This window comes from Scatophagus argus, chromosome 11 (assembly GCF_020382885.2).
Source record: "Scatophagus argus isolate fScaArg1 chromosome 11, fScaArg1.pri, whole genome shotgun sequence".
Classification (NCBI taxonomy): Eukaryota; Metazoa; Chordata; class Actinopteri; family Scatophagidae; genus Scatophagus; species Scatophagus argus.
In genome coordinates, this window is record NC_058503.1 from 7703949 (window position 1) to 7730291 (window position 26343).

General features: G+C 45.7%; 1 protein-coding gene across 3 annotated transcripts in view; it reads left to right on the forward strand.

Annotated features, from left to right (window-relative positions):
- The window catches only part of si:dkey-100n23.5 (cyclic AMP receptor-like protein A), a 43298-nt gene that overhangs the window by 14640 nt on the left and 2315 nt on the right, over positions 1-26343 (forward strand). For all 3 annotated transcript variants that reach the window (XM_046404207.1, XM_046404208.1, XM_046404209.1), the window contains exons 9-12: positions 1960-2038; positions 4980-5027; positions 9463-9545; positions 20144-20291. In XM_046404207.1, coding sequence (XP_046260163.1) covers positions 1960-2038; positions 4980-5027; positions 9463-9545; positions 20144-20291 — 358 coding nt within the window. The remainder of the gene's footprint in view (positions 1-1959; positions 2039-4979; positions 5028-9462; positions 9546-20143; positions 20292-26343) is intronic.

The following is a 26343-nucleotide window of genomic DNA, read 5'->3' on the forward strand; positions in this document are numbered from 1 at the left end:
TCACTTGGTGCTTCTTTCTTACTCCTGCTCTTTCTGGTCCTGACCCACAAACTGCTCTCATCCATCCACCTTTCTGTCCTCACCTCTATTCTTGTCTTCACTTTTATCATCGGCTGCCCACTCCGAATCTTCTCCTCTCGCTCTGCCTCTCCCTAGATTTCATTCTCTCTCGGTCTCTCTCGCTCATTCTTTTCCCCCTGTCTCCCTCTTGCTCCCGCTCTCTCTCCGGGTAGTGCTCAGCTGTAGAGCACAGCGGACTCTAATGGCAGATCATTATCATGCTAATTAGAGCACTTTGTAGCTGCCGCCCGTCATTCTCTCCTCCTCGCAGCCCCCCACACTATCGTTAAAAAGGCCACCCCCTCCTTTCCCCTCTCCACCAACTCGCCAACCCCCCACCTCGTCTCTCCATCATTAACGGGACGTGCGCTGGTGTAATTGGACGCTGTTTATTCCGGAGAGTGGGTTATTAAATCACACCGGGGTGACGCTCGCGCAGGTCTCCCGAAGCGGCTTTCATCATTGTCCTGTGCCATTATTGAACCTGCGTGGACGCGCACATACATGTGCATTCACACACACGCACAAGGTGGTTATTCTCGACGTTCCATACAAGATGTGATGAAACATGATGTGTAAAGCGGCATTTCCCTTTCCCTGCTGTGAAACAAACGCCCACCGTCTCAGATTCCCCTGCCAATGAAAAGTTTAATTTGATAATGATCAGTGAGATTTTTTTTCGACCTGCGGGCATGAAAGACAAGTGTGGGTGAAGTAAAATTAGGCCAAGGACCTAATATTTGCCTTTTTAGATGCTTCTAAAGTTGGAGTTTTTAGCACACACCAAGGACCTTTCAAGCACTGTTGGACCTTTATTCCCAATCCATTTTCTTTTGAAACCGCATGTTTCTCTGTATTTATGGGTCAGAGACAGATTCAGCCTCTCTGTTTTGAATGAAAAGTTGAATTTTTTTTCCCCCCTTTGGATCAGGATTAGGCCCATAATTGTGCTTGATGTTCTTCCTTTGCACAGTCCAATCTGTTTATCACATAGGTGCATTTGGCCAGTGCTTCCCGGCCTGTGCCAGGTGCTCTGGAGGACTTGGCTGTCACATAGCACGGTCTCGTCTGCACGGAGTTGCTGAGACTGAGCAGAGACGTGGTGGCCAGGAACGTGTCTATCAAAGCGAGACAAAGGCCTGTTTCATGATTACAAGGAGAGGTTGAAACTCCTCGGAGCTTACATCACCTCCCAAGAGGTTGCGTAACACAGGGCTGCCATTCCAACAAAGCCATCAGCCTTGTTTCCCTCGCTCGTCTCGCTTACTTTCATCCACTGAGAAATACCTGACATGTTACGATTCTCCCCTGTGCCTCTCATAATTGTCAGCTCTTCATGTCATAGGAATACAGTGCATTTCTGGTGTTGTGACTTTGGTGCCATTATCTTTGTTTCTTTGCCACCCTCACTGTGACTTTATGCTGTAACGTGGAGACGAGGTGCTGAGTCAGTCCGTTTAGAATAATGCTGTCCAGTGTCTCACCTATACATAAATATACAATTCAGTTATGTGTACTGGTGGCCACTGTGACTCTGTCAGAGAGTTTTCAAGAACGACATGAACAGCAGAAATATCATTTAAAGGATGAATAACAGTTATTTTAGTCTAAGTGAAACATCAGAGCAGAACTTCTGTCCAGGTCAACACCAAAAGTTATCTGACAGCCTCCTCAGATTACAGTCCTGCAGAGGGGATCTTATCAAAACTGAGTTTCTTTGTTCTAATGTGTTTAGACAGCCCTTTTATGTAAAAACTGATGCTGTACGTGTGGATTATAAATTCAATTAGATCCTGCCAAAGAGGAACAGCCCTTACGGATAAAACAACAGGAATGATCTTTTAATATCGACTCTCATTTGGAGTTTTCTTAAGCCCTGCTTGTGTCTGTGCTTTGCAGATGGTACGTGCCTCTGTTCAGCCTCATCTTCCTGATGATCTGCTGCTACGCCAGGATCATCTACGTGGCCAACAAGAGGGTGAGTGCTCAACATGCGGAATGCCAGCAGCAGCAGCAGCTCAAGACGCTGGCAAATTTAGCTGAATTCAGATGCAACCGTCACCTCTTTGAAAAGTTTGGACAGGATTTTTGTGTGCGCATTCTCATATCTCTACAAAATAGAAATTTACGGAAAAGTCCTTCATAAATTATTTTACAGTTAGGAGTTGGTCTAGAATTAAAATATAATAATAATTTATTATTAATAATAATAATATTTATATTTTCATTTAGGTAAGCTGGCATTGAATCACAGTAGTCATTGGAGGTTCTCACAAATGCATCAGTACAGATTTTATATTCATTAGAAACAATGCTTCTCCAATAATCACTAATTACTAAAAGGATAAATTAAACGTGAATTTGTCCATTATTTTTGTTGATTGTGAAAACATTGAAGTTGCACCAGTGCCCCGCAGTTGATTGAAATTTGGAGCCATCTCCAACATCATCTAATGGAGCAAAACACAGTAGTTCAGACAGTTTGCAAGCAAATCAGCCAGGTTGTCAGAGCTGCCTGATTTGGAGGCAAAATTGAAAGGAAGTCAAAGTTGAATCTGTTTGCAAAATGTAATACGTTTACAGCACATAGTTTGGGTATTATTTTTTGCATTTTGCAAACCGGAGGTTTGTTTAAAACCTGTTAGACTGCCTAGTGCATTTTTTCATAATCCTAGGGTGCAGCAGACTCAGAAACTGTCCCTCATTCTCTTTTTTCCAGTTATTCAAATGCGAAGATTTGCTCATGATTATAAATTGAGTTTTTGGACCATACAAGCCACAGGCTCTCTGCATTTGTGTGATGCCCCATAGTTTTTCTATAATTAGCCTCTAAAACGTCAATTTGTATAAAAAATGAGTCGGTTAATTGATTTACCACTTAGTCGTTGAGTCACAGGTCTGTGAGCTTTTTCATTCCAAGAGCGAAGCCCAGGGGCAGCATTCCACAAAGTTTGCATAGCTGCCATTCCCCTGATCTGACAGCACCACAGTGAGTGTAGTGCCAGCGAAGGGCTGCCGGCAGCCATGTATTACAGCAGTTTGTGCGAGGGCTCCTGATGTGGCTTTAGCTTGATTCTCCCTTACTCTTTTTTTTTTTCATTTGATGAATCACATCAGACTCGCAATGAAGTGTCATTGTAAATGTTGGCTTTCTTTGTTTGGGTGGAGGAGTGAACAATGGGACGGTGAGACAGATTCGGAGATAGCCGGGCTGCAGACAGCAGGTAGCTGAAGGGAAGGGAAAGCAGAAGAGACTGCACGGCTCTTTATCATGAATGTGATAAAGGGAATGAATGAATGTAGCTGGTTTCCAATCTGCATCTCATAACTCATTCAGCTCACAGTTTTCTGCTGTCTCTCCCTCAGCCTCCTGTCTCTCTCTGTATCTCTGGTTTCCACCTTTCTCGTTTTCCCGCTCCGTCTCTTTTCCTTTCCACCTCCGCCTGTCTCTCTTTCTGTTCCCCCGTCTTCGCCTTTTTCCCTCTATGTCTCTCTCCCCCTTCTCTCTGCCGTTTTGCTTTCTCTATCATATTTATGAAGAGCTCAAGCCTTATCTCTTTTCAGCTGCAGGCTGTCTCACTTGAAAGAATTTCAAAAGCTTTGAAAGCAGGGTAGGTGGCGACGCAACGGGGAAAAGGATAAAGAAGAGCAGGCTGAGTGAGGAGAGGTGGGATGTTAGCTGGACGGAGAAGTTTCTTGGTGAAAAACGACTCTGTATCTCATTAGTTACCAAGTCCAAGCCATTTACACCAGGATTATTTAGAAAACACGGACTTTGTGAGCTCGTACTGACTAGAGGGATTTGAAAGCTAATGAGTCATTATCAGGCCCAGCAGAGAGGTTTGGGTCTATGATGGTGTGTTTGGTTTTAAGGATGCAATCTGTACATGTCTCTCCTAAGCCTCACGCTTCAGCACTTAAACTGGCTCTACTTTCAGTGGCACGGCTTAATAGAGATTGCGACAAAACCCCATTACGCTCACTGGAGACCTGGCCGAAGCCTAATAGTATTGCCACTTATAACCAACGTTTGTTGATTTTGATGGATAGTGGTGCTCAGCTGGACAAAAATGGCTGGTCTGTGGCAAGTTCACTCAAGCATAATGGATATCCATTTTTTGTATGTGTGTGTGTTGCATGGCACAAGCACAACATATTCACACGTAGATTTAGAACGACGACCACGTTAGCGCAGAGAAACCGTGGCAACGCTAAGTTAATATATAGCAGAACGGAAGACCCGTTAGCGTGTATCATTCATGCTTCCTCTGTGTGTGTGTGTGAAGCTCATACGGGCCTCCAGAGATTTGTCTCTGAAATCTTGGGTTGCGTAAACCTTCTGCCTTCCTACAGCCCCCCCTGCCCCTATCCCACTATTGCAAACCCCAGTCTTGTGCATGAGAGTGTGTGTGTGTGTTCCTGTGGACGTCTGTTGACATTTTCCCTGCATTCCCCCGAGAGAGGAGACAGAGAAAGAGCGAAAAGTATTCCCACGTTCTCTCTGGAGATCTCCGATCTGCCATGGTTGCCGCACTTTTGTCCTTTCTCCCTAACACTTGTTCAAAAAATTTCCCCTCTCTTTTAAACATTTTTCTGCTTCTTCTTCTACCTCCTCGTGTTATATTGTGTGCACTGATGCCGATCAGTTTCCTCTCTTTGAGAGATGCTGGGAGCTGTTTAAGTGCTCCCCTCTGTCTCCAACTGTACTTTCTGCTGTGAATTAGACAGTTTTGCAAGGAAGTGTAAAAAGGTTTAGGGATTGTGTTGGCCTGATAGTCACTTCATCAACCCATCAAAAGCACTCTTTTCTAGGAAGAACCAGCTGATTCTAACCATCAAGTCATTATTCTGTCGGGGTTATTTTTGGCCAGAGTAACTGCCATGATGTTAAATTTCCATTTTGTGTCTTTGCCACACAGATGCAGTCATGGTTGGGAACCTTTAATCCAGAAAGAGAGAGACGAAAGGTAATGACTTGTCTGACCATCACATTTCTCAACACACACTCACATTCACTCATGCATACACATGGAGTGTGTGGATTACCGCGTGTGCAAGATTACCTCTTGTGGTCACACTGGGTAGGTGTCAGATTTGACATCTACGCTTCTTACTGTGTGCGTGTACGTACATGAGGGTGTGCATACGTACGTCTGTTTGTATTTGGGAGATGTGGTGCCCCACCATACTGCTCTTGACCTGTCTGAAGCAGACAGGGGCAGTAGAGAGAAAAAAGGAACGGCTACCTGTAAAATATATTCGGACATCGCAGTGTCAGGATCAGGACAGTAGAGAAATGTAGAGAAATGTGGGAATGCAGAAAGAGAATATCGATTAGGCAGAGAGTTGGCTGCTTGTTTCTGTCAGTGTGATGTCCTTTTCTTCTTAGCTTTAAGAGGCTCTCCGCTGATTTTACACAAGTGTTTGGTTACACTAGAACAACATTAGTTCATTAGAAGAGTTGTCAGACCGCACATCATGCACAACTGTAAACTCTTCAAAACCTTCAAAACCAAAACATCCTGCGCAGAGATGGTCAGAGTCATGACACAGTTAAAAGCAGAAATCCCTAGTTGCCTTGCTTTCAGTTACCTCGCCCCTCCTCCTCCCCCCTCTTTCCCCACCCTGTAGCTGCACCTCCTCCACCCTGAGGTGTGAAGGGCAGGTTAGGGTTAAGGTTATGTAGATGCTGCCCCTAAGTGGCAGATGTAATTACTGCATACTGAACTGACATAACCCTTACCAGTGATGCGTGAGTACATGAATATGTGGCAGCAACACACACACACACACACTTCATGTGGGCTAATTGCTATGTGTAGCACAGGGTGTAAATAAGTCAGCAGTGGTTTTTATCACCCTCTCCATTTCCTCGTATTTCTCTCTCCCAGTCACTCTCCTCGTTTCCATCTGTTTTTCCCTCTGCCTTTCACTTTGCGCTCTCTCTTTTCCCCTTCTTTCTTTTTCCTCTCTCTTTCTCACTGCCTCCCTCCCTCTGTCTCCCTCACTCTTGTACTCATACCCAGCATGAATAAAGCAAAAAGCCAGGTTCATGGACATGAATATTTATGAGAGTTTATGCACGCGCTGCGATGCTTTAAAACAACAACAACAGCCTCCCCGATTGTGCTTGCCAAGCCGGCGAGCTCCAGTTCATATGTGTGTGTGTGTGTGTGTGTTTGTGTGTATGTAGCAGCAGGTGTAAACTAGAGAAAGCGATTCCTGCTGGGTGTCTGAAGACCGCTGGCTCTCGTGATTTCCATTCACGTCGCCACATCTCCCTCCCTCTGTGCCTGTTCTCTGTTACTGTGTGTGTGTGTGTTTGTGTGTGTGTCTGTCTCTCTCTCTCACGCACACACAGACACAGACACACGCTTCTCATGTTTTGTGCTCACACATGTAGTTTCCTGCGTTCGTTGCTCTTGATGTTTTCTCTCTCTGACTCAGTTTGACACCATCCCCCTCCTCTGTGTGCGTGTGCGTGTGTCTGTCTGTCTGTCTGTCTGTCTGTGTGTCTGGCTTGAGTGATGACATGCATAACTAGTGTTGGCAGTTATCAGGGCTGTCAGTCACGTGGCTGTGACGCATCTTTGTGTGTCTCGAGCAATTTGTGTGTGGTCAGCCATGAGTACTTGCACACACACGAGCACCATAAGGTCTTGCAGCAGCACAGGTTAGCGAGAGGATATTTGAAAGAGGGTGTTTGAGTCACGCCGCATGCACACAAACACACACCTTAAAACACATTTGCACTACTGCACACACAGCAGCTCGGTCCCGTCGGGTAGCAACAAGGCTGGCTGAGTAAACAGCGAGCTGCTTGTTCGTTATCTTCCCAGGGTGTTTGTTTACTGATCCACACAAGCTTTGCCTTGAGTCACAATGTAAAGTGTCTACTTGTGTGTCTGTATACATGTGCATGTGCCCACATGCAGTGTGTCTTGGTGAATGTTACTTCCGCATGTGTGTATCTTCACTGATGTGATTTTACGTATTCCAAACCGGGGACGGATCGATTATATCTCTGTGTGATATTCAGCTTTTTTTATTATTATCAGTATTTGTTTATTTTTGTTTGAGCAAAGTGCAGGTTCCCTCAAATTGTACAGTACAGCGCTTGAGTAAATTAAATATCTCCATTGGATATTCTGAATTTTGGCACTAATATTTTAGTCATTACTGTGAATATCTAACTGTTCTAAATGTTGATAACTGCTATCCATCCTTAATATGAGAAAGCTGCAAGGACACTTCTTTTGATGAGATCCGCTTTTCAGCTGCCGTATAGTGTGTTGCTTTGAGCCCTCAGCATTACCACTGGTTTCTTCACAGGATGCTATAGGTTTCAACTGTCTCTGAAAGTCTCTGTGGATTGAATAAAAATTAATTGGGCAGTATTGGGCAAGTATTTGAAAGCATACCTTTTAAAAAAGTATTTGAAATATATAGTTTTAGCTGTTAGAATAATCTCACCAAAGTATAATTTTATAACTGTTCTGTAGTTATCAATTGTGTGTGTCTCTCAGTCTTCCTCATTTTAAGGAGTTCATTTAGCTGTTGAGGAATTGTAGATGTTCGAATTTCCATTTTTCTTTTTGGCTAAGGACTTCTCGTTCAGATTCTTCCCTTAAAAAATCAACATGTCACATCAAAAGAAAACCTTGCTATTTGTGTAATTCCAGCAGATGTTGATGATTATAATGATGAATAATGTCTGTGTCTCATGGAAAAAAAAAACGTTTCTCTGTGAAAATTTATGAAACTTGTAAGTTTTGGTCCCTGAATTTCACTCCAGAAACACATTTTGAAAAGTCCTTGAATCTGATGTTGAAGAGCATTTGGGAAACTCAGCTGCTACTACTGATGCTGGTATTTTTAGAGTAGCTTTTCCCTGTGAGTGCAGTGGGTGGTGAAGGGGATGGGTCGCTCCTGATAACTGTCTGTAATCTAGCGTGCATCATTAACGTTGGGACCGCTGCGCCCGCCGCACATAATTACGGTTTCATTCCCCTTTGCTTCCCGAGCAGCGCAGGGGCCTCTGACACGGGAGGACTGTGATTAAAAACACAAGGCTTTTTAGCCGCACTCTTCCTCCTTCTCCTCCTCCTCCACTATTCCACATCCTGTCTCTTGTGCTCTGAAATTCCTTAAATGCCTGCGTCTGCACCTCACCTAAATTTTATCTCAGATCGCTGCCTCCAATTGCTGTAACCTTTTCCACTTCCCAAAAAAGATTACGCACACAAGGACTCACGCGCTCACCGATTCCCTTCTCCACGTAGTTTCCTGCACGCTGCTGGCTTGTGCTTTCCCTCTCTCCCAATCAGACATTCCACTCAGCGCACACGCACACACACACACACACACACACACACTGTTGGTATGACAAGAGACAGAGCTTCACGTGGCCAGTGATGTCAGAGCCTCCCATTATGACAGAGTTTAGTGTTTGCGCTTGGGTTGTGTAGTCACAGACTGTGATGTGGAAACATGTCCGGACCCCGTTCAAGTTGTTCACATTCAGCCAGCGTATGTTACACAGTGAAAACTTGGCTCTTACATTCAGTACCACCCAAACCCTCACCCCACCTCATGTGCACATGCACCCACACACACATACACACACACACAAGATAAAATACCACCGGGGGGCTCTCGTGATTTTCGTTTGAATTGTTTAAAATGCCTGCGTTAGAGCTTGCATGCCTCAGGGTCTTTCTTGTGAGTAATTAATTTCCAGCATGTGGGGGTAGAGAGCAGAGCTTGTGGGCCTGCCCCCTGGCACTGGCTGTGTGTGTGTGTGTGTGTGTGTGTGTGTGTGTGTGAGAGAGAGAGTGAGAAACGGAGAGCGAGGCTTTGCGCTGGCTCTGTTACTGCATCCTAGCCTAGGGGAGGGAGGGGAGGGGAGGGGAGGGGAGGAGGCAGCTCAGCACAGCGCAGAAAATCGATCCAGGGGCCGCGCTTCTCAGCCTCTTCCGGACGCAAGAGTCCTCCTCTCCCGGGAATTAGATAACGGCTTGTAAAAGCTCTCCACCGCCAGGCTCTCCCCCTCCTCGACTTTTAGCTGCTGCCGCATCTCTCTGTCTTCCTGCCTGCCTGCCTGCCTGCCTGCCTGCTTATACAGACATTGAATTCATCCTGTTCACATTACGGCAAAGTGTTGGCTTCCAGTTTAATTGGACTCATCCCTGTTTCTTCTCATAACTGTGTGGATATTGCGTATTATCAGCAGGTTAATATTTTATTAGGTTTTAATTGGCCTTTGTTGTTCGCCTCAATGCACTGATCTTCCAGTTAAGACACTGACTGTGTGTGTGTGTGTGTGTGTTTAAGAGATGGAAAAATGAGAATGTCATCACTCAGTTTCTCTCGTGGGTCATTAGTCACTTTTCTCTCCTCCAGGTTTCCTTGGCTGAGGAGATCAAGCCGCTGAAGTGGTATCCCTCTGTTTACCTGCTGGTGTCTATCTTTCCCCTCGTCAACAGGTAATGCACACACACACACACACACACACACACACACACCTGAACGCCACATAAACTCTGTGTTCCGTTGTTTTATTTGCATGTTGGCTTCACTCTGCTATCTTATCTCTCCTCAACCCGTCACCCCCCTCCCCCCTCCCTGCTCTGCCTTTCCCGTCCTCCTCTCCGCCCCGTGCTCTCTCTTATCTGAACTCTCAGAAAGCTCCGCTCTCTCTGAACAAGCACGAACACTAAAAGAGATTGTGTGTGTGTGTGTGTGTGTGTTGGAGGCACAGGGTATTTTATTGGCTTCGTCGGCAGAGGGTTGGTGGGAGGAGGCGGGTGGTCCACTAAATGATAACCCCGGTGCTGTTATTACTCCTTCGATCCCTCGCTCTCTCCCTCTCCCACTCTCTTTCATTTGCTACCGCTCGCTCAACCGCTCCCTCCCCCCTCTGCGCGGTAACGGTGTGATTGACAGGTCAGGGTTACTAAGTGATTAGCTGCGGCGGCTCTGCTTGTCGCCACGGCGATGTAGGCGGAGACACAGGTCAATTACAGGGTCAACGTCTCTCAAAGGCTCGGCTTAAACACCGCCCCCCCCCCCCCCTCCCTCCCTCCCATCGCCCTCTCCTCCTCCTTCACCTCTCCATCCATCCCAGTCCCCACCTCCTCCCTCTCGTGCCCCGACTGTCGGCTGGCGAAAATGACAAACTGCATCCTGTGCTAACCCCGAACCCCCCCCCCTTTTGCTCCCCCTTTCCTCCGACCCCCCTCCCCCTTAAATGTCACTTTCTCTCCCTCTCTTCCTCTTTTCTACTAAAAACCTCTTTGTTATATTCCACTTATTTCCACACTTTCTCGCTTGGGCTCTCTGTCTTTCTCCTCCTGCGTTTTCATGTCACTTCCCCACCGCCTCCTCCACTTTTGCTCTCCTCTGCCACACAAAGCCCTCTCTCTCTACCTCTCCTGAGCAAACACGCTCTCGCTCAGCTCCGCTCTGCCTTTCTCCAGAGAGCGAACAAGGAGAAAACGGGAATGAATTGCACTCTCGTCATCCTCCACCTCCTCCTCCTCCTCTTCCTCCTCCTCCACCAGCAGCAGCAGCAGCAGCAGCAGCGCTGGCTGTATATATCCCCAGCTCCTATTAATTTGTTAGCCCCCCCCCCATTCACTCACCTCCCTCCCTCCCCCTGGCTCATATCCTCCTCCGCCTCATTCCCTCTTTCCCCATCTCTCCCTCCTTCCTTCCCTCCCCTCTGCTGAGTGCTGGAGTGTGTAAAGTGTTTGTCACGGTGCCGTGCCGATGTCGCTGTGCTCTGCCGTGCGGAAGCAGCGCACGGCAGACAGCCTTCAGTGTGTGCTTTCCTGTACGTGTGAGTGTGTGTGTGTGTGTGTGTAGGCGGGTGGTTGGTTTCGTGTCAAGGCAAATGTGCTGTCGCTGCTTGTTGCCGCGTGTGCGTGCACTTGTTTGTCCGCCTTGACTTGAGCGTGCGCTTTTTTGCATGTCTGTCTACGAGCATTCCTGCTTGTTTGTGTGTGCGTTTTTATTTTGTGTGTGCTTGCCTAGCGTGTGTGTGTGTCTGAGTGGGGGATTATTTCTATCTGAGCTCCAAAGCCTCCTAAACAGGGCTTAGAGAGACGGCCCAGGGCAGCAGCTAAAGCCGTCGGGTAGAGCTCTCGCTCGCTCTCTCTCCAACTCTCTTCCATTTCTCCCTGCCCTGATCCATTGCGTTAATACACACACACTCCCACACACAAACACACTCTTGTTTTTGGCCGTCATCTGCCACCACACACACACGCACACACACACGCACACACAAACATGCACATTAACGCAGACACAGTCACACGCCACACACAATTTTAATCTGTTCCAAATGCGCACTGGTAAATGTGTTAATTCGACACCAGCTGTTGCGAATTGAAATGGGAAAGCGCTCCTACTTTTCCTTGCACACACATGCATGGACGAGTCATTATACATCATTTTACCACGTCTCTCTCACTCTCACTCACTCACTCATTCCCTTGCCCTCATTTGGCAACACAAAAGTAGCACCAGACACTCACACCTTCGCACTTATCCCTCCTCCTTCTCCTCCTCTCTCTCTCTCTCCCCCTCTTTGTCCTTCTTTTCCCTCCCTCTCTGCCACTTCACTCTCTCTCAGCTCTTTGGGTGCCTGTGTATGTGTGTGAGCACCACCCCGGCACGACTAGAGTTTTCACAGTCTGCTTCTCACATTGCCTCCCCTGTGTGCTTTATGGTGTGGGTGTGTGTTTGTTTACAAGGCTTGTCTAGATTCCTACTGTGTGCGCTTGTATGCCTGTTTGCATAAATAAGCCCTCTCCTCGGAAACCTAGCTGCCGATTTCTGTGGCACGTTGCGGCTTGATGTGCGAGTGCTCCTCCTGGACGGCCTGCTAGTCGTTTACGAGGACTTTAACCTGCTCACCCTGCTCCCTTCGCCTATGTCAGTGTCTTCTTTTTTTTTTTTTAAGGCTTTGTCTTGAAACCCAAACCAAAGCGAAGCACATGGCAGGAGAGCTTGTTGCCTTTGAGCAATCAGGGTTACGTGCCCTGCAGACGGGTGGTTCAGCACAGAAAGATTGGCCCTGGCAGCGGGGCTTGAACTGGTGATGTGTGTCTGTAACCTTGAGTTCACCCTGTCGCTCCAGGAGGCAGCTTGCATCCTCCTAGTTATTCTTGGTTTCCCTCGATACTGTGTGTGGGTTTTGTGGTGTGTATAGGCCTATACGTGCTTGCAGGGGATTTTTGCCCCCCCCCACCGCCTTCTCTGGAGGAGATCTGATTTCCCTGCTCCAGGCAAGCAAGAACAAGACAGTGTGTTTGCGCGTGCGTCTGTGTGTGCTTCATCGGTGTCTGTGCTTTTGTGTGTGCGCGCACGCGCAACCCGGGCCAGGCAGACCTTCCCCATCTCCGTTCTGCGCTTTGAAAAACGAGGGAGGAAATCTCAGAGCAGCAGTTATTATTCATCCCTCAAAGCAAACGGGGAGGGGGAGGAGGAGGAGGAGGGAGGGAGGGAGGGAGGGATGGATGTAGGGAGGAAGAAAGAGAGAGCCAAACGGGAGGGATTGGTGGGGGGCGAGTGGGGGGATACATTAACTCTTATCTCACTGTATTTGGCATTCTGCATCCCAGGATGTGCGCTTTCTCCTTCTTTCTCACAGTCCTGCTTTCTCTTTCCTTTCTGCACTCCCTTCCTTCCGCTCCTGCCTCTCTGCCTCTCGGAATATCTTGCATTCAGCGAGCAGGGATGTGTGTTTGTGCCCTGGTGTGTGTAGGCTGGTGTGTGGTTTGTACTGTATACCCTAATATCTTTTGCGGTGTATTTTGTTTACTTGAACAAGTGAGCTCCTCAGATGCTAAAAGGCAGTATACAAAGCTCCAGCTCTCATCTTTATTTGTCTGCAAGCCTTTTTTTTTTATTTATCCATCTCTTCACATTCAATTTATTGTATGCGAGCAGCTTTGGCCTGTTTGCTAAAATAAGTTTTGAACTTGATATAGCTTGCAGGTATGTGATGTTTTTTTCATATTTTGAGGCCAAACTCGATCATTCATCCTCCTTTTTGTTTTGCTTTGATCTCCGATCTTTGCGGAAGTGATTTCAAGACTTCAGGTTTCAAGACTGGGCTCAGTCAGAGTTAGTCGTATTTGAGTATAATTTCTTAAATGAGAACGTAGCACATATAGTGACTGCTCTAACTGTCAGGTTTGATGTCCTCGTTATTTAGACATTTTTTCTTTCTTATTTACACACAGATCAAAACTCAAAGATGTCTGTGGTGTCAGATGTCATGGTCTTTGAACACCCTGATTGCCTATGTGATAGCTTTGTCACATGTGGCTGTGTGGCCTAGATAATGTTTGGGTGGATATATGACCATGCCTGTGTGTGTGCGCGAGCGTGCGTGCGTGCGTGCGCACTTGTGCATTTGTGCTTTTGCGTCTCAGGCAGCGATCGGCGTGTAACTGGAGACAGAGAGCCCCGTGGCCATTTGTCTCCCGTTGAGCAGCAGCGACGCTCTGCTATTCATCCCCATTTAGCGAGACAGAGAACTGGCCTACAGGGCTGTGTGAAGTGCAGACACACACAGGGCAAGCACCCGCGTGAAGGCTGGACACACGCAGAGGCTCTGGATTTTATGTCATGTATGTGTAGACATACGCAAAATACTTATATTTAAAGTGCATAGAACACAAGCACATCATACATACATGACCACACACTGACACACAAACATTAACACACACATATGCAGGCAAACAAACTGTATGCAGACCTATAAGTCCCATTATACGTACATAAAAGCCGTAGATGCATATACTCACATAGAAATCCGAACGACATACAGGCTCATATAGGCATATGCATACATTCATATACATGCATATGCACACGCAAATGCTAAAGGAGGGACTAGATAACGTCGCTCACACACTTAGGCGTGTGCACACATTCACAGGCACATGCAAACACACACACGCATGCACGCACACACTCTGCCCCCCCTCCCTCTGCTCTTTCAGGCACGTCTTTAAATATTCATCACTCTGGCTGCTCTGAGAGTGCCGTAAACGCTGCCTCACACTCCAGGGAATCGCTAAAGCCTACTCTATCATCTGCTCTCCCTCCCTCACTCCTCATCGCCCCACCCCCACCCCACCTCTCTCTCTCTCTCTCCCTCTCTCTCTCTCTCTCTCTCACACACACACACACTCACAGACTCTCACAAGGATAAACTCACGTGCACCAACACTTGAAGGCACAGCCAGTGGCATCGCTGGGCACACAGACACACGCCGGTACATGAATCGGGCCGCACAGAAAAACATTTGCGGCAATGTACAATGAAAAGATGTGTGTGTGTGTGTGTGTGCGCGCGTGTGTGCATGTGTTTACTGGTTGCTCCCAGCAAGGAGAGTTGAGTGGTGTTGTGTTCCAGGAAACAGGATGTCTCTTTGTTTGGGTTTTATTCTGTTGCTGAACGTTAGCCGCTTCGGTCCCCAGGGTCTGTGTGTGTCTCTTTGTCTGTGTGTGTGTGTGCATGCGTGCATGCATGTGTGCGTGCAGTTGTGCAGTTGTGCGTGTGATCGCATGTTAATTTTTTTGCATTTCAGCCTGATTTCAGAATTATTGGGTGAAATGTTCACGCAGACACAAAAAATGTGCATGTGAGAGTGTGTGCGTGTATAATGGAAGTCATACCCTTGCTGCTGTGGCAGTTATCTTCATGTTGACCCCGTGATCAAAGTAGCTCCCTCACAAGTCCATATCCATAGTGAACACCATACTCCTGCAGATACTTCACAAGCATCAGAGCTTCTGCACATTTGAGTGGCTGATCACATGTTGTCACTGAACAATGAAAGGCTTGTCTTTGCTGCCTGAAAGGCCACCACACATGCGCAACAGACAAGTGAACAGCCAACAAAACCTTTTGAACCACAGGTCAGGTCTTCTCCTGACTCCTGTCATTAAAAATGTTATTCATAACTTCGTTGAGAAATAAAACAGCAAACATCTGATCACTTTGAAGGATTTTCATTCATGGAGTGGATTCCACTTGGTTTGATAAAAAGCTATCAAAACATCATGAAGCATAATTATACTTCTGTAAACTGTGGCAATTTTTAGTTATTGCTTCCTTGTGTCTCTTTATGAAATGTGTTTCTCTGATTAGACCTAAATTTAACTCAAAGGTGCACTCAGCCAAGAAACTAAAGGTACTCTGTGCAGTGACCACAGGTGGTCTTTTTTTCTTTTTCTTCTTCTCTTTTTTTTTTTTTTTTTAATTTCAGGTATAAAAATCCCCCTATAGTGTGCTACAGCTGCTGCTGTGATTTAGTCCCCCTTATAATTTTGTCTCAAAAATGAAGGTTGGCTTTTTTGGCTTCAATAAGCAAAACATTAATGGTGTTGAAAAAAGTTGCAAATCACATTCTGATTTTAAACAGAGAGGGAGGATTATGCGTGTTTTGGCAAAATGATTCCTTTTAGCCAGAGAAAAGTTCAGCTTTGCTGTGAGCAGCGACACTGCGGGCAGCACTCGGGCCTTGTTTTGGCACTGTGAGGCATGTGATTCGTCTGGAGGAGAAAAAAAAAAAGTAGTCAGGCAGTCAGTTGGAGAGAGAGGAGGAAGTGCGATCGGGGTCAGGATGACTTCTCTGTCTGGTCACCCCCTCACTCTTGGAAGAGAGTTCTCGTCCAAGCCGTTAACAGTAACAGCTCTGAAGATGTTCGGCACGACAATTAGAGGCAGACAAAAAAGGTGAACTCCGGCAGAGGGATGTGGGAAATTGATGGCTGAAAAGTGATACAGACTGGCAGGGTGGGATATTGGAAGAGATAGGGAGAGGCAGGGAATGAAGGATTTTTTTGCACCGCGTCTGGAGGGTGAGGGAGAGAGACGGGTTCAAAGAGTGACTGACAGCATGATAGATGGAAGGTCTGAATAAGTGAGCGAGCTTGGGAGACGCTGTGCGAGTGCTAATGATTGACTGCATGCTTACAGGTGGCAGCAGACTTGGTCTTAAAGCTACATATGTAAGCTTCTGTGTGTGCATGAGCGTGCATGTGCGTTTATTGTTGTTGACCATTTGCACCTGAGTCATACAGTATACACAATATCATCCCTGTTGTCAGCCAACTGTGAGACGCGCTCGACTACGTCGCACACACAAACCCTGACAAACACACACACACACAGCAACTCAGTCAGGCATCGCCCGCAGCCACACTCTCCTTCCCACCACTGCCTCCCTCATTCATCTTTCATTAGCCCGGCTCACACAGGAGAAACAGCCTCCCCCCGCTCCTCCACACGCCTCCACCCATCTCTCCCCTCTCTCTCTCTCTCCTCTGTCTCTCTCTCTCGCCCCCCCCCATCTAACCTCCTTGCCTGTCCCCCCCAATCTTATCGTGGTTTCTCTCGCACGTAATCTCTTTTGTTTGTCTCGCTCATGTCTTGCAATCTGTCTTTTTGGATATCTCTCCTCCTCCTCTTCCTCCTCTTCCTCCTCCTCCTCCTCCTCCTTCTATTCCTCACTCTCTGCCTCTCCTGCTTTTTAGTCTTTTCCATTCAGCTTCACTCCTTCAGCCCTTTCCCTCCTCCCTCGTCGTTGTTGTCGTCGTCCTCCTCCTCCTCCTCCTCCTCCATCGCTCTCGGCCCTCGTTCCCCTTCACAGCCTCACTTGTGCACATTCTCACCTCTTTATCGTGTTCTCCTTTCCTCTTCCATTCTCCCTCTCTTCTTCCTGTGCAGTGCTGTTTCTCTGCCCCCCGCCTTCCTGTCTCTCTTTCTCTCTCTCGCCTGCTCTTTATTTCTTCCTTTCATTTCGCTCTCCGTCTCTTCCTCGATGGAGGGGAAAGGCTCTTCGCCTCTAATTGCGGCTGTTCCGTTGCCATGGCGCGTGTTGCTCGGCACTACGAGGTGCTCTGTGTGTGTGTGTGTGTGTGTGTGTGGCAGGCAGATGATTGCTTGCTGCCAGCTCTCGTTTCCCGGACGCCGATCGCATTTCTTTGCGGCAGCAGGAAAAAAAAAAAATGAGACGCCAGAAATAGCCCCCCTTCACACAGACCCACTCACTCTCACCGCTGCGCTGACAGAGAAACACACACGCGCAGGCAGACACGCACACACAAACACACATCCTGGCCTCTTCCTCTCCACCTGACATCCTCAACGCATATGACCTGGGTTTTACTGTGTGTACACTGCTCTGCGTCCAGGCAGTGATGCGTGTGTTTATGCATGTCCGCTTGTGTCCGGCTTCCTCCGTGTGCGTGCACGGGTGTGTGTGTGTTTCCTGCGTCTCCAAGGAGGTTGTGTGGGGACTCCTGATTTATTTCACCTTTAATGGGAAGTGAAATGAATGTGAGCAGCAGCTGGTCTGGTCCTTGGAGATACAGCAGTAGGCTAACCCAGAAAATAGGCAGCATTGCTCTGAAATGGTCGTCACTTTGACAAGCACCTGGACACGCCGCTATGCGCTCCACTAGCTGGTTTTGTTTTTAGCGGCATTTAGTTGTCACCCTACCAAACTGACTTACAGTGGGTAGGTTCTCATTGCAGGTTGGTTTCCAACCTCTGGCCTCTGGTTTTCTTCCTGTCACAACTTTTCAAAGGATGGTTGGAAAGTAAATGGAGACAGATTACTTGCAAATAAACCTTGCAACCTCGTGCTGCAAAGAGGATAAGAGAGGATTATAACCAGATTTGTGGATGAATCTCCATAATCATCTCCTGTGCTTTTCACCTGCAGAGACATTGGGTTTTTAAGGGAAGTGAAAACTCAGATCATAATGATGTGCTTGCTCCATTTGACAAAATAAAGGTGCAGCATTTTTTACACTTGACGAAATATTTCAAAATAAAGTGAAAAATGTACCAAAACCGTAGTTATCCAAAGTCATGTCAGTATGTTTTGTCAGTTCATTCCTTCTGACGTGGTGGGATGTGTAGTGTGCTTCCTTAATGCATCTAAAAACACAGTGATCACATCTAACGCAGAGTACAAACAGGTCAGCAGGTTCCTGCGTTCACACACTGGGTGCAGAGAGCTTATGGAGGAGGAAAAAGGTTGCCAAGTGAGTCCTGTGGGCACACTTTGGTTTCAGTTACGGCTACATTACAGCCAAACATTACATTCAGAAAAATCACAAATTTGAGCTTGACTCAGTCTAAAGGTGTTATTCACTTTTATTCAGTACCAAGAACTGATAACAATTCCACCATGAGGATCGGAAAGTCTTGAGCCCAGTTACATTTGAAAACATATTGTCTCATTTATTGTTGCCAAAGTGAATCAGATGGATTTTAGGTTCTGTCGCCCAGCCATAATTCATAGAGTTGTTACATTAATTGGGATCCTTTTTTATGATAGACCCCAAACAAACAACATTATGGCTGAAATAATTGGCAGCCTTAATCTCATTTGTGGTGTTTATTGTAAATTCACTTATTTCACATCTCACTTCTCCCTGGCACCAAGGTGCTTTTCTTTTCTTAGAATGTGTTTACATAAATGTGTTGATTTATCCTTTGACCACCTCTCATTGACGGAAGCTCAAGACGAGAACAAAACTTGGGTCGTTGGGTCAGTATCTCTTCATTTTGATAAACATGGACACTGCAGTATATTTTGAGCCAATCTTACATGATTCTGATGCTGCAAATATGAGCACACCAAATATGCATGTAATCCACAGCTGAAAATAGTTCCCACTGAATGCACTATCTCCTTCAGTTTGAGTAAGAGGAAATTATCTAAATGTAAATTAATTGTGGAACTATGTCTTCATGAATTGTTTTTAAAGATATATGCTTAAAAGCTTGGCTGGTCTCACAATAGTGTCCCAAATTGTTCATGGATGAGTCCAGCGATGTCTGACTATCGCTGGACTCATGGGGGCAGGGGTAGCTCAAAATACAATGATGGTGCTATCATCGCATATTTCAACGATATCATTGTCATGTTAAATCACTTGGGACACGTCTCATCCTCTGACTGTGAAGTCTCAAGTAACTGCTCGTAACCACACAGTGCTTCTTTTTCACAAAGGGTTGGTTTTGTATCTTCCTCCCCTGTGGGGCACAAGTAGCTTGGGGATGACTTTGGAGACCCTGAGGTCAACCGCTGTGGCCACTTAGTTCAGTCTGTGTACCCAAGTCAGAAACACTGCACATGCGGAAAACGCTGTGAGCTGTGCGCGGTTTGATTCTCTCGCTAATAGATCAATAAAAGACATTAGCGGCAGGCTCACCCAACGAGCAACGCTAATACAGGGTTAATCCAGGGTTAATGGCTGAGCAGCATCATTCTCAGGGGCGGCCATTAGTTTGCAGCCTCACCACACAATATCAGGTTCTCCTCCTAGTCATGCCCCAGGCTCCCAGAGAGATAGGTGCAGGGAGGGGAATTGAAAAGAAAAGGATCGAGGCTCACCCTCATGAGTCGAGATGAAAATGAGATATGCAGACAGATGAAACCGAATGCAAAGAAATGGGAGAGATATCGGAGAAGGGGGGAGGCAGTGTGTGGGAAACGTGCATGGAATGACAGAGAAGGAGAGGAGGGCATGTTGAAATTGTGGTCAGGAGAAGCAGGAAACTGAGCTGAGAGAAAAGGGGAGAGAAGGAGAGGAAGGGAGTTGAGCGCTACACTTCTCCCTGTCCTTGTAAAGTGCTGCGTGCTGTCGAAGCGGCAGCCAAGAATGTGTCAGCCCAGCCGTCTCACGCTGCCTAATGGGCTCTTAAACGCTGATATAAAGCTCACTCGCTCTTTTGCCCTCCCCCTTTTCCTCTCTCTCTCTCTCTCTCCACCTCACTCTCATTACCTCTCGTTCTCACCCTGTCCCTCACCCTGTCACTCACCTGTCCTCTCCCTCTTTTTCACCTTCTTTCTGTTGCTCTGTCTATCAACCTCTCGCATCCTGTCTTTCCCTTTTTTTCCTGTTGCTGTTTCTCTACTCCGTCTGACTTCTCCTTCAATTACTCACACTTGAAGCTCTCTTGCAGGTTGTCTTTTTATTTACAACTTTTTTTTTGTGGATGAAGCCAACACTTTTGTCTGTCTCTCTCGTCCAACAGGCTCCATAATGCCTTGTACCCTCAGGATCCGTCCTTCTCTCTCACCCTGTTGCACGTTCTATCAGCACCACTCCACGGATTGGCCAATGCCTTTGTCTTTGGCCTGGATAGGGACTGGCGGAGCCTATTGAGCCCTACTGGCATGCAGGTACGGTAGCTGCACACACATACATCTATAGCCCTGCACAGATACACAAACACTACATAACTATGCTTGCAATTTAACATATCTGTGTACACCCCCAGTTCAATCAGACGACATGGTAACACTTCAGTTGTTTAGACATTTCAAAGACAAAAAAAGGCAGCCTCATGGTGGCACGAGAGGAACAGTCAATAGATCACCAAAGTCACAAAGCTTTATCAATTTAACTAAAAAACAAAAATGTTAAAGTAGGTTGTGGTCTGATTGACTGACCAAGTGGACATAGCCTCAGTGACGTCACCCACTTGTCTGTGGACTACCATTTTGAACCCTTTAGTTTGGCAGTATGTTGAGCCAGAAGTGTCCATATTTGTACAAGAGGGTGTAGCTAAGTTATCAGCGAATTTTAACTGTGATGCCAGTTTTTAGTATGAATAAGACATTCGTAGGCAAACAAACTGTTACACTTGACTTTCAGGAACTCAAAACACACTAAGATAGGGTCAAAGTTCAAAGACCAATACGTGGAAAACAGCCAAAATCAAGTTCATGACTATTTAAGTGTGCCCGGTGCCATGGATACACATTGCTACGCCTCTGTCCTTATTGACCTGACTAAGACACAGGGTCACGAAGACACAACAAGGTAGAGACAATCTCAAGGTAGCCGCATCCTAAAGCTACCTGGTTTGTCTGTTTCACTCCAAAGAGGATTATAACTTAATAAAAGAACATCATGGTGTTTCGAAGATGACTTGAAATCAGGAAGTGATACCATAAACTCAGTGAAAAGCCATTTACTGAGGGAATCAATCAAGTGAGAAGTAGAATCATTCTCTCATAAGCTTACATACAATCTGACTTCTTTTTTGAAACCAGTGGAGTCACCCCTGCTGGCTACCAGAAATAATGCAGGTTTAAGCCATGTCCGCATTGGCTGCACTTTTCAGACCTGGAGCCAACATTCGTTTCTCTTCCATGCCGCTTCTAGTCTATGCTTACCATTGTTGCAGCTAACAGACTGAAAGTCTGAAAAGGGCTTTGTAAACCTCTGACTGCCCTCCGTCCTCGATGGTTTGTCTGTGCTTACTCCTGTCAGGGTCACAGGTGGCTGAAGCCGAAGCCCAGCATGCTTTGGATGAAAGGCCTGTGACTGAGTTCAGTTCTTGCATTCTTGAAATGCTGTGCAAAATTTGTCTGTGCTTGTGTGGGAGGTTGTCAGTTGTTGAGACATATTTTATCAAGGACTTGAAAACAGCAAAAAAAACAGTTCAGTACAGTTGTATAAAATAAGTTTTTAGCTGAAGGTTCCCTTTCTGCAGTTTTCTAAAACTGTTGTTTCTATCTGTTGTACTAATACAATATCATTATGGATTATTTTACAAAGTCTCCAAAAAGAAACTGCAGTTCAGTGCTGGATTACAAAGCTTTTGAAAGAGACACAACCTCACCAGAACCAACATGAGCAGCTCAAAGGTATCATTAGCCTTTCCTGCTAGTAAACCAGCAAACTGTCGGGGATAAGAAGTCCATATTGTGGGAGACTGGCGCTTTGGGACTCTTAACTACTCTACTCAGTGATCACAAAAGTTAAAAAGATAAGATAAAATTATCAGCAGGTCCTTGGCGAATCATTTCTGGGCTCACTTTTACATAAATCTGTGGGGTACAATCCGCTTTATCTGAATGAATCATCTCTGTCATTATCAAGAAGCTGCAAAATCAACACCAACAGATCTCTGACGGTTATTAAAGGTTAAACGTACGACATTCACTGCCACTAGATAATCACACTAGAATACCAGTTTCTCGGACCATAGCAAAAGCATTAATTAATTCGTTTTTTTTTGTTGTTTTTTTTAAATGTATGTTAAAAATGTTTTTGAGAAACTGAAAAACACTAGAAACACTAAGTTCCGCACACACCCGTCCAGGCCCCCAAAACAAAGAACAGAAAGATTCAGATTTCATACAGAGGCAGTGTGACACCATTCTCTGTTCGGGGTGCCATGAATCACTGCATCTTTACATGGCAAATAGTTGTCTTCTGCCACATTAATGTTCAAAATGTCATATGTTTAAACCTAAACAAAGGCTATAGCCAGATTTTGCTTTTTTAGATGAAGATGTTGGTCAATTAGAATAGATAGACAATACAGTGGGAAAGGGGTGTATCACAATGCAGAAATTTCATTTTGAAAGACACAAATCTCAGTGCCTGGAAAGCATTTGTTTGGCAATACATGTGGTCAGTTTTGTGCCACAGAGAGTCCGGCTGACAACATGTAACCGATGACAATTGAAACAGTTTTGAGGTGTGAGCGCCAGTTCTTAAAAGTCGGAGTCTTAAAAGTTTTAACAGGTGACAGAGGTCTGTTGTATGTTATTAGCCTTCCTCCTAGTAAGAAATAGTCACTTCAGAATTTGTAATTAGGTAGTAAATGTAATTAGTAATTAATTCTTAATTTCCAAATTGACTGGAACCATCTGTAAAAGGTACTCACGTATCACCTGTACGGGGAATAATTGCTGGGTTTGATAGCAAAATCTTTTATTTAAAGAGTAAATTTCTAGATCAATGACTGTCACAAATTGAGCTTTTAGGGAAATGTAATAAAGCCAAATTACCAGATGGATGATGTTTTTACATTTGAACTGCAAACCTCATTGGTTGCATTTCAATAAACACCGCAATCAATACAGTTCTCCGCAGATTTGTCTCAATCTCCAAACATTGACAATATCTGCAGATATGAGTCAGAGCTGATATTGAACCACAAAGAAAAACATTCTCTGTGGTCACGCGTACGCAAACACACACGTGCACACACACACACATTGTCACCTACTCGGTAACAGCAACCACAATGATAACGGGTCACGAGCGCAGTGTGGAAGAGTGGAATGTGTGGTATGACCTTCAACCCAAATGTCAATGTTTCACTTTGGTGAGTCGGGAGTGAGAGGCACAGAGAGACAGAGGAGTGAAATGGAATCTCAATGTGTTCGTAAATCACGGCGAAAATGCTGTTTGTGTGTGTCAGAGAGAAAGAAAGAGAGAGAGAGAGAGAAGGTGAGACAGGAAACGACAGAGTGAGAGAGAGAGAGAAAGACAGGCGGCGTGTGTGTTCATGCTCTATCGTGACTAACAGCCGGTTGTTATTCATCTTGGCATGTGACTCCCAGCAGCCCCCACACATCAGGTGTGAGATTGGCAGAAGAGAGGAGGGGGTAAGGGAGACGAGGAGGTGGTGACGGTGGGGAGGAGGGAGGGGAGGGGGGGGGGGGTGTTGTAACAGCGTCAAAATGTTCCTCCCTCAACGCAACAAATCTGCGCTTTCGTACCAGACACCCCCCCACTCCTAACTCTGCTCACTCACCGTCTCTCCCTCTCTCTTTCTGCCTGTCTCTCTCTTTTGCTGCCTGCCTGCAGTGTTTTATATGCATTTAAAAGGATTGGCTCAGACTTTTTTCCAAGTCTGTCATACACCACTCATATGCCATATGTACGTTGAAAGTGCTTTCAGCCCGTCCTCACCATACTTGCCATTAAGGGATGTAGTCCTTATGTGAAAACAGTGCCAGACTTTAAGGACCCCTTGTCTAGTTTATGGAGATTAACTTTATATCGTCTATTTAATATCGGAAAACCTTCACCTGTAGCCTTATTGCAGCACAACTTTGCTGTTGGACAGACAGTCAACCAGTCAGAACTGCGTAGATGGGATTATAAATGGGGACATTATCTTCTTATATAGCTAGCAAAATGACTAATAGAACATTCGACGTTCAAGCCCATGGTGCTGGTCAGTAAAAAAAAACCCCACAAGCTTCCATTTCATTTCATTATTCTCACTCAGACATGCTTCTGTAACGTGTTTCCAAATTATTGCAGTTAACTTTTTCAAATAAAAAATTCAGCTTTGTACTCCCACACACTATCCTCTGCTTTTTCTGCTCTGTCAGACGATGACCTTCTTTAAGACAAGTTCCTCAAGTGCCATTTATGTTCCATGCTGCAATTTAGCAGCCTACAGACATGAGTGGATGGTTTGCTGCTTGGCGTAAGAGCCTAAAAATAGTGCCCCTTTTCTGTTTATTGAACTGAGAATCACATTGTGATCATCAAAACTCAAACCAAAGACTCTCACCTCTTCTTGTTCCTGCGCTATAAGGAATTGCAAAGTTGATTTCTGACCTGCAGCATGTAAACAAATATATTACATCCAGGTTACCTGCCTAACCAGTTCTATGTCAGTAAGTGGGATTTTTGTGTTCTGCTGTGTCTCTGCCTCGTATCTCTTGCTTTATCTAGTCCTCTGTAGTTTTTTTTTTCCTTTTTCGTCCGTGGCAGAGTCTTCTCCTCCTCCTTCCCTCTGTCTCTCTGTACTCTCTGTGAGTCTGATCCCTTGCCTCCTCTGTTCCCTGTATCCTCATACAGCATCACTGGAATTTATCTCTCTTACATTATTTCAGCCTCTCTCCTTTGTGTAGCATCTCCCTCCCACCTGTGTACTCTCCCTCTCGCTGCCTCTCTCTCCTCCCTTCCACTCCTTCTTCCCTGATATTGATCTGCATTCTAGCCATACAGCTGAACCGCCTGTGGCTCTGCAGTGAGTTCTCCTCTCGCTTCTTCTTCTGTGTGCATGCAGGAGAAAAAAAAGCTGCTCCCTACTCCTTTATGTCTCAGCATCACTGCAATCGTAGACTAGATCAAAGCAGCTAATTCTGAAAATGCTCTTCACGTGTGAAAACGCCGTTGCTCCGCACAAGCGTTTTCAGGTCAAGATCCTTTCTTTTTTGTCCTATTTTGGCCAGTAAAAATCAAAACTGTTCACAGGAGTGCAGTCATGTAGTCAGGAGTTGGTGACGCAGCCTGGTTACTCTGCTGAGTCTAAGCTGGTTAAACTTGAAACATTCTGCCTCCTCTCGCTCTCTGTGATCTCCTGTCCTCTGCTTTAAAACAGATGAAATTCATTATTTATTTTTTTCTAGTGTAAATATATATATATTTTTTTTTTTCTGTTGCCAGACTATTGATCGAGCATGAAAGAGTGAAACGGTCTGGGTGTACAAGTGTTTCCTTGAGCAGGCGGACAGCAATCCCTGCATTGCTACGCTGAGATGTCAGTCAAATCACGGTTTTATGATCAGTTTGATCATAATAATGATGGATTAATTTGACATTTAAAATAAGTGACCAGAGAAAGTAAGAGGTGACGGAGAGTCGTCTTCTTAACTTTACTACTATACAGTCAGGCCAGGCTTCGATCATTGTTCCCAAAAAGCCTGGTCCACTCTACCAGGCCCAGATGCCGTGTTCACCAGCCAACGCCTAAGGGTCAGGTAATGCTAGAGAAGAACTACTTTGTACAATGCATGCACTGCACTGTAAAGGCAAAAGTCTTTAGAGAGAGAAGAGAGAGAAGTTCAAACCCTGGCTTTATTTCTCACCTCTACACAGCTTGCTACATTGTAAAAAGGATGTGAACACCACGCTGACTCCCCACCTCCACTTCAGAAAGATTGAGAGGGGGGGGGTTTCCGACACTGTTTAACCATTCAACCCCCTCTTGCTTCTCGTGAGCCTTAGTCTTGCGGATGTGTTTAGGAATAAGCGTGCAAATTTCAGACTTAGCTCATTTTCCACTTATACTGGTGCAAGGAAAGGTAGTTTATGCTCCATCGATGAGCTTCCGCACATTGTTTTTCTTAAAGTCCCAGTAGTTCCTGGACGATATAGTATGTAACGTTTCTGCATTAAAATGTGTAACAATGACTGAACTTTGTCACGTTATCGCAAATTTTTCCATTAGCGCTCAAACCCAGAGAAATCTGTAGTTTTATTGAAGGTAACGGTGTGATTCATTTGGTCGCCTGCCGTTATAACTTTGAGGGGAGTGAGGAAAGAAGTCGGGATTGTGACAAAACGTAATGTGGTTAAAACTTTCTAAATCTTACCTGGTCTGTGAGTGTTTTCGTCTGAGTCACGTCACATGGATTTTCATTGGTGATGGTGGTGCTTCCAAAAAGATCCCACGTGATCCCACTGTTC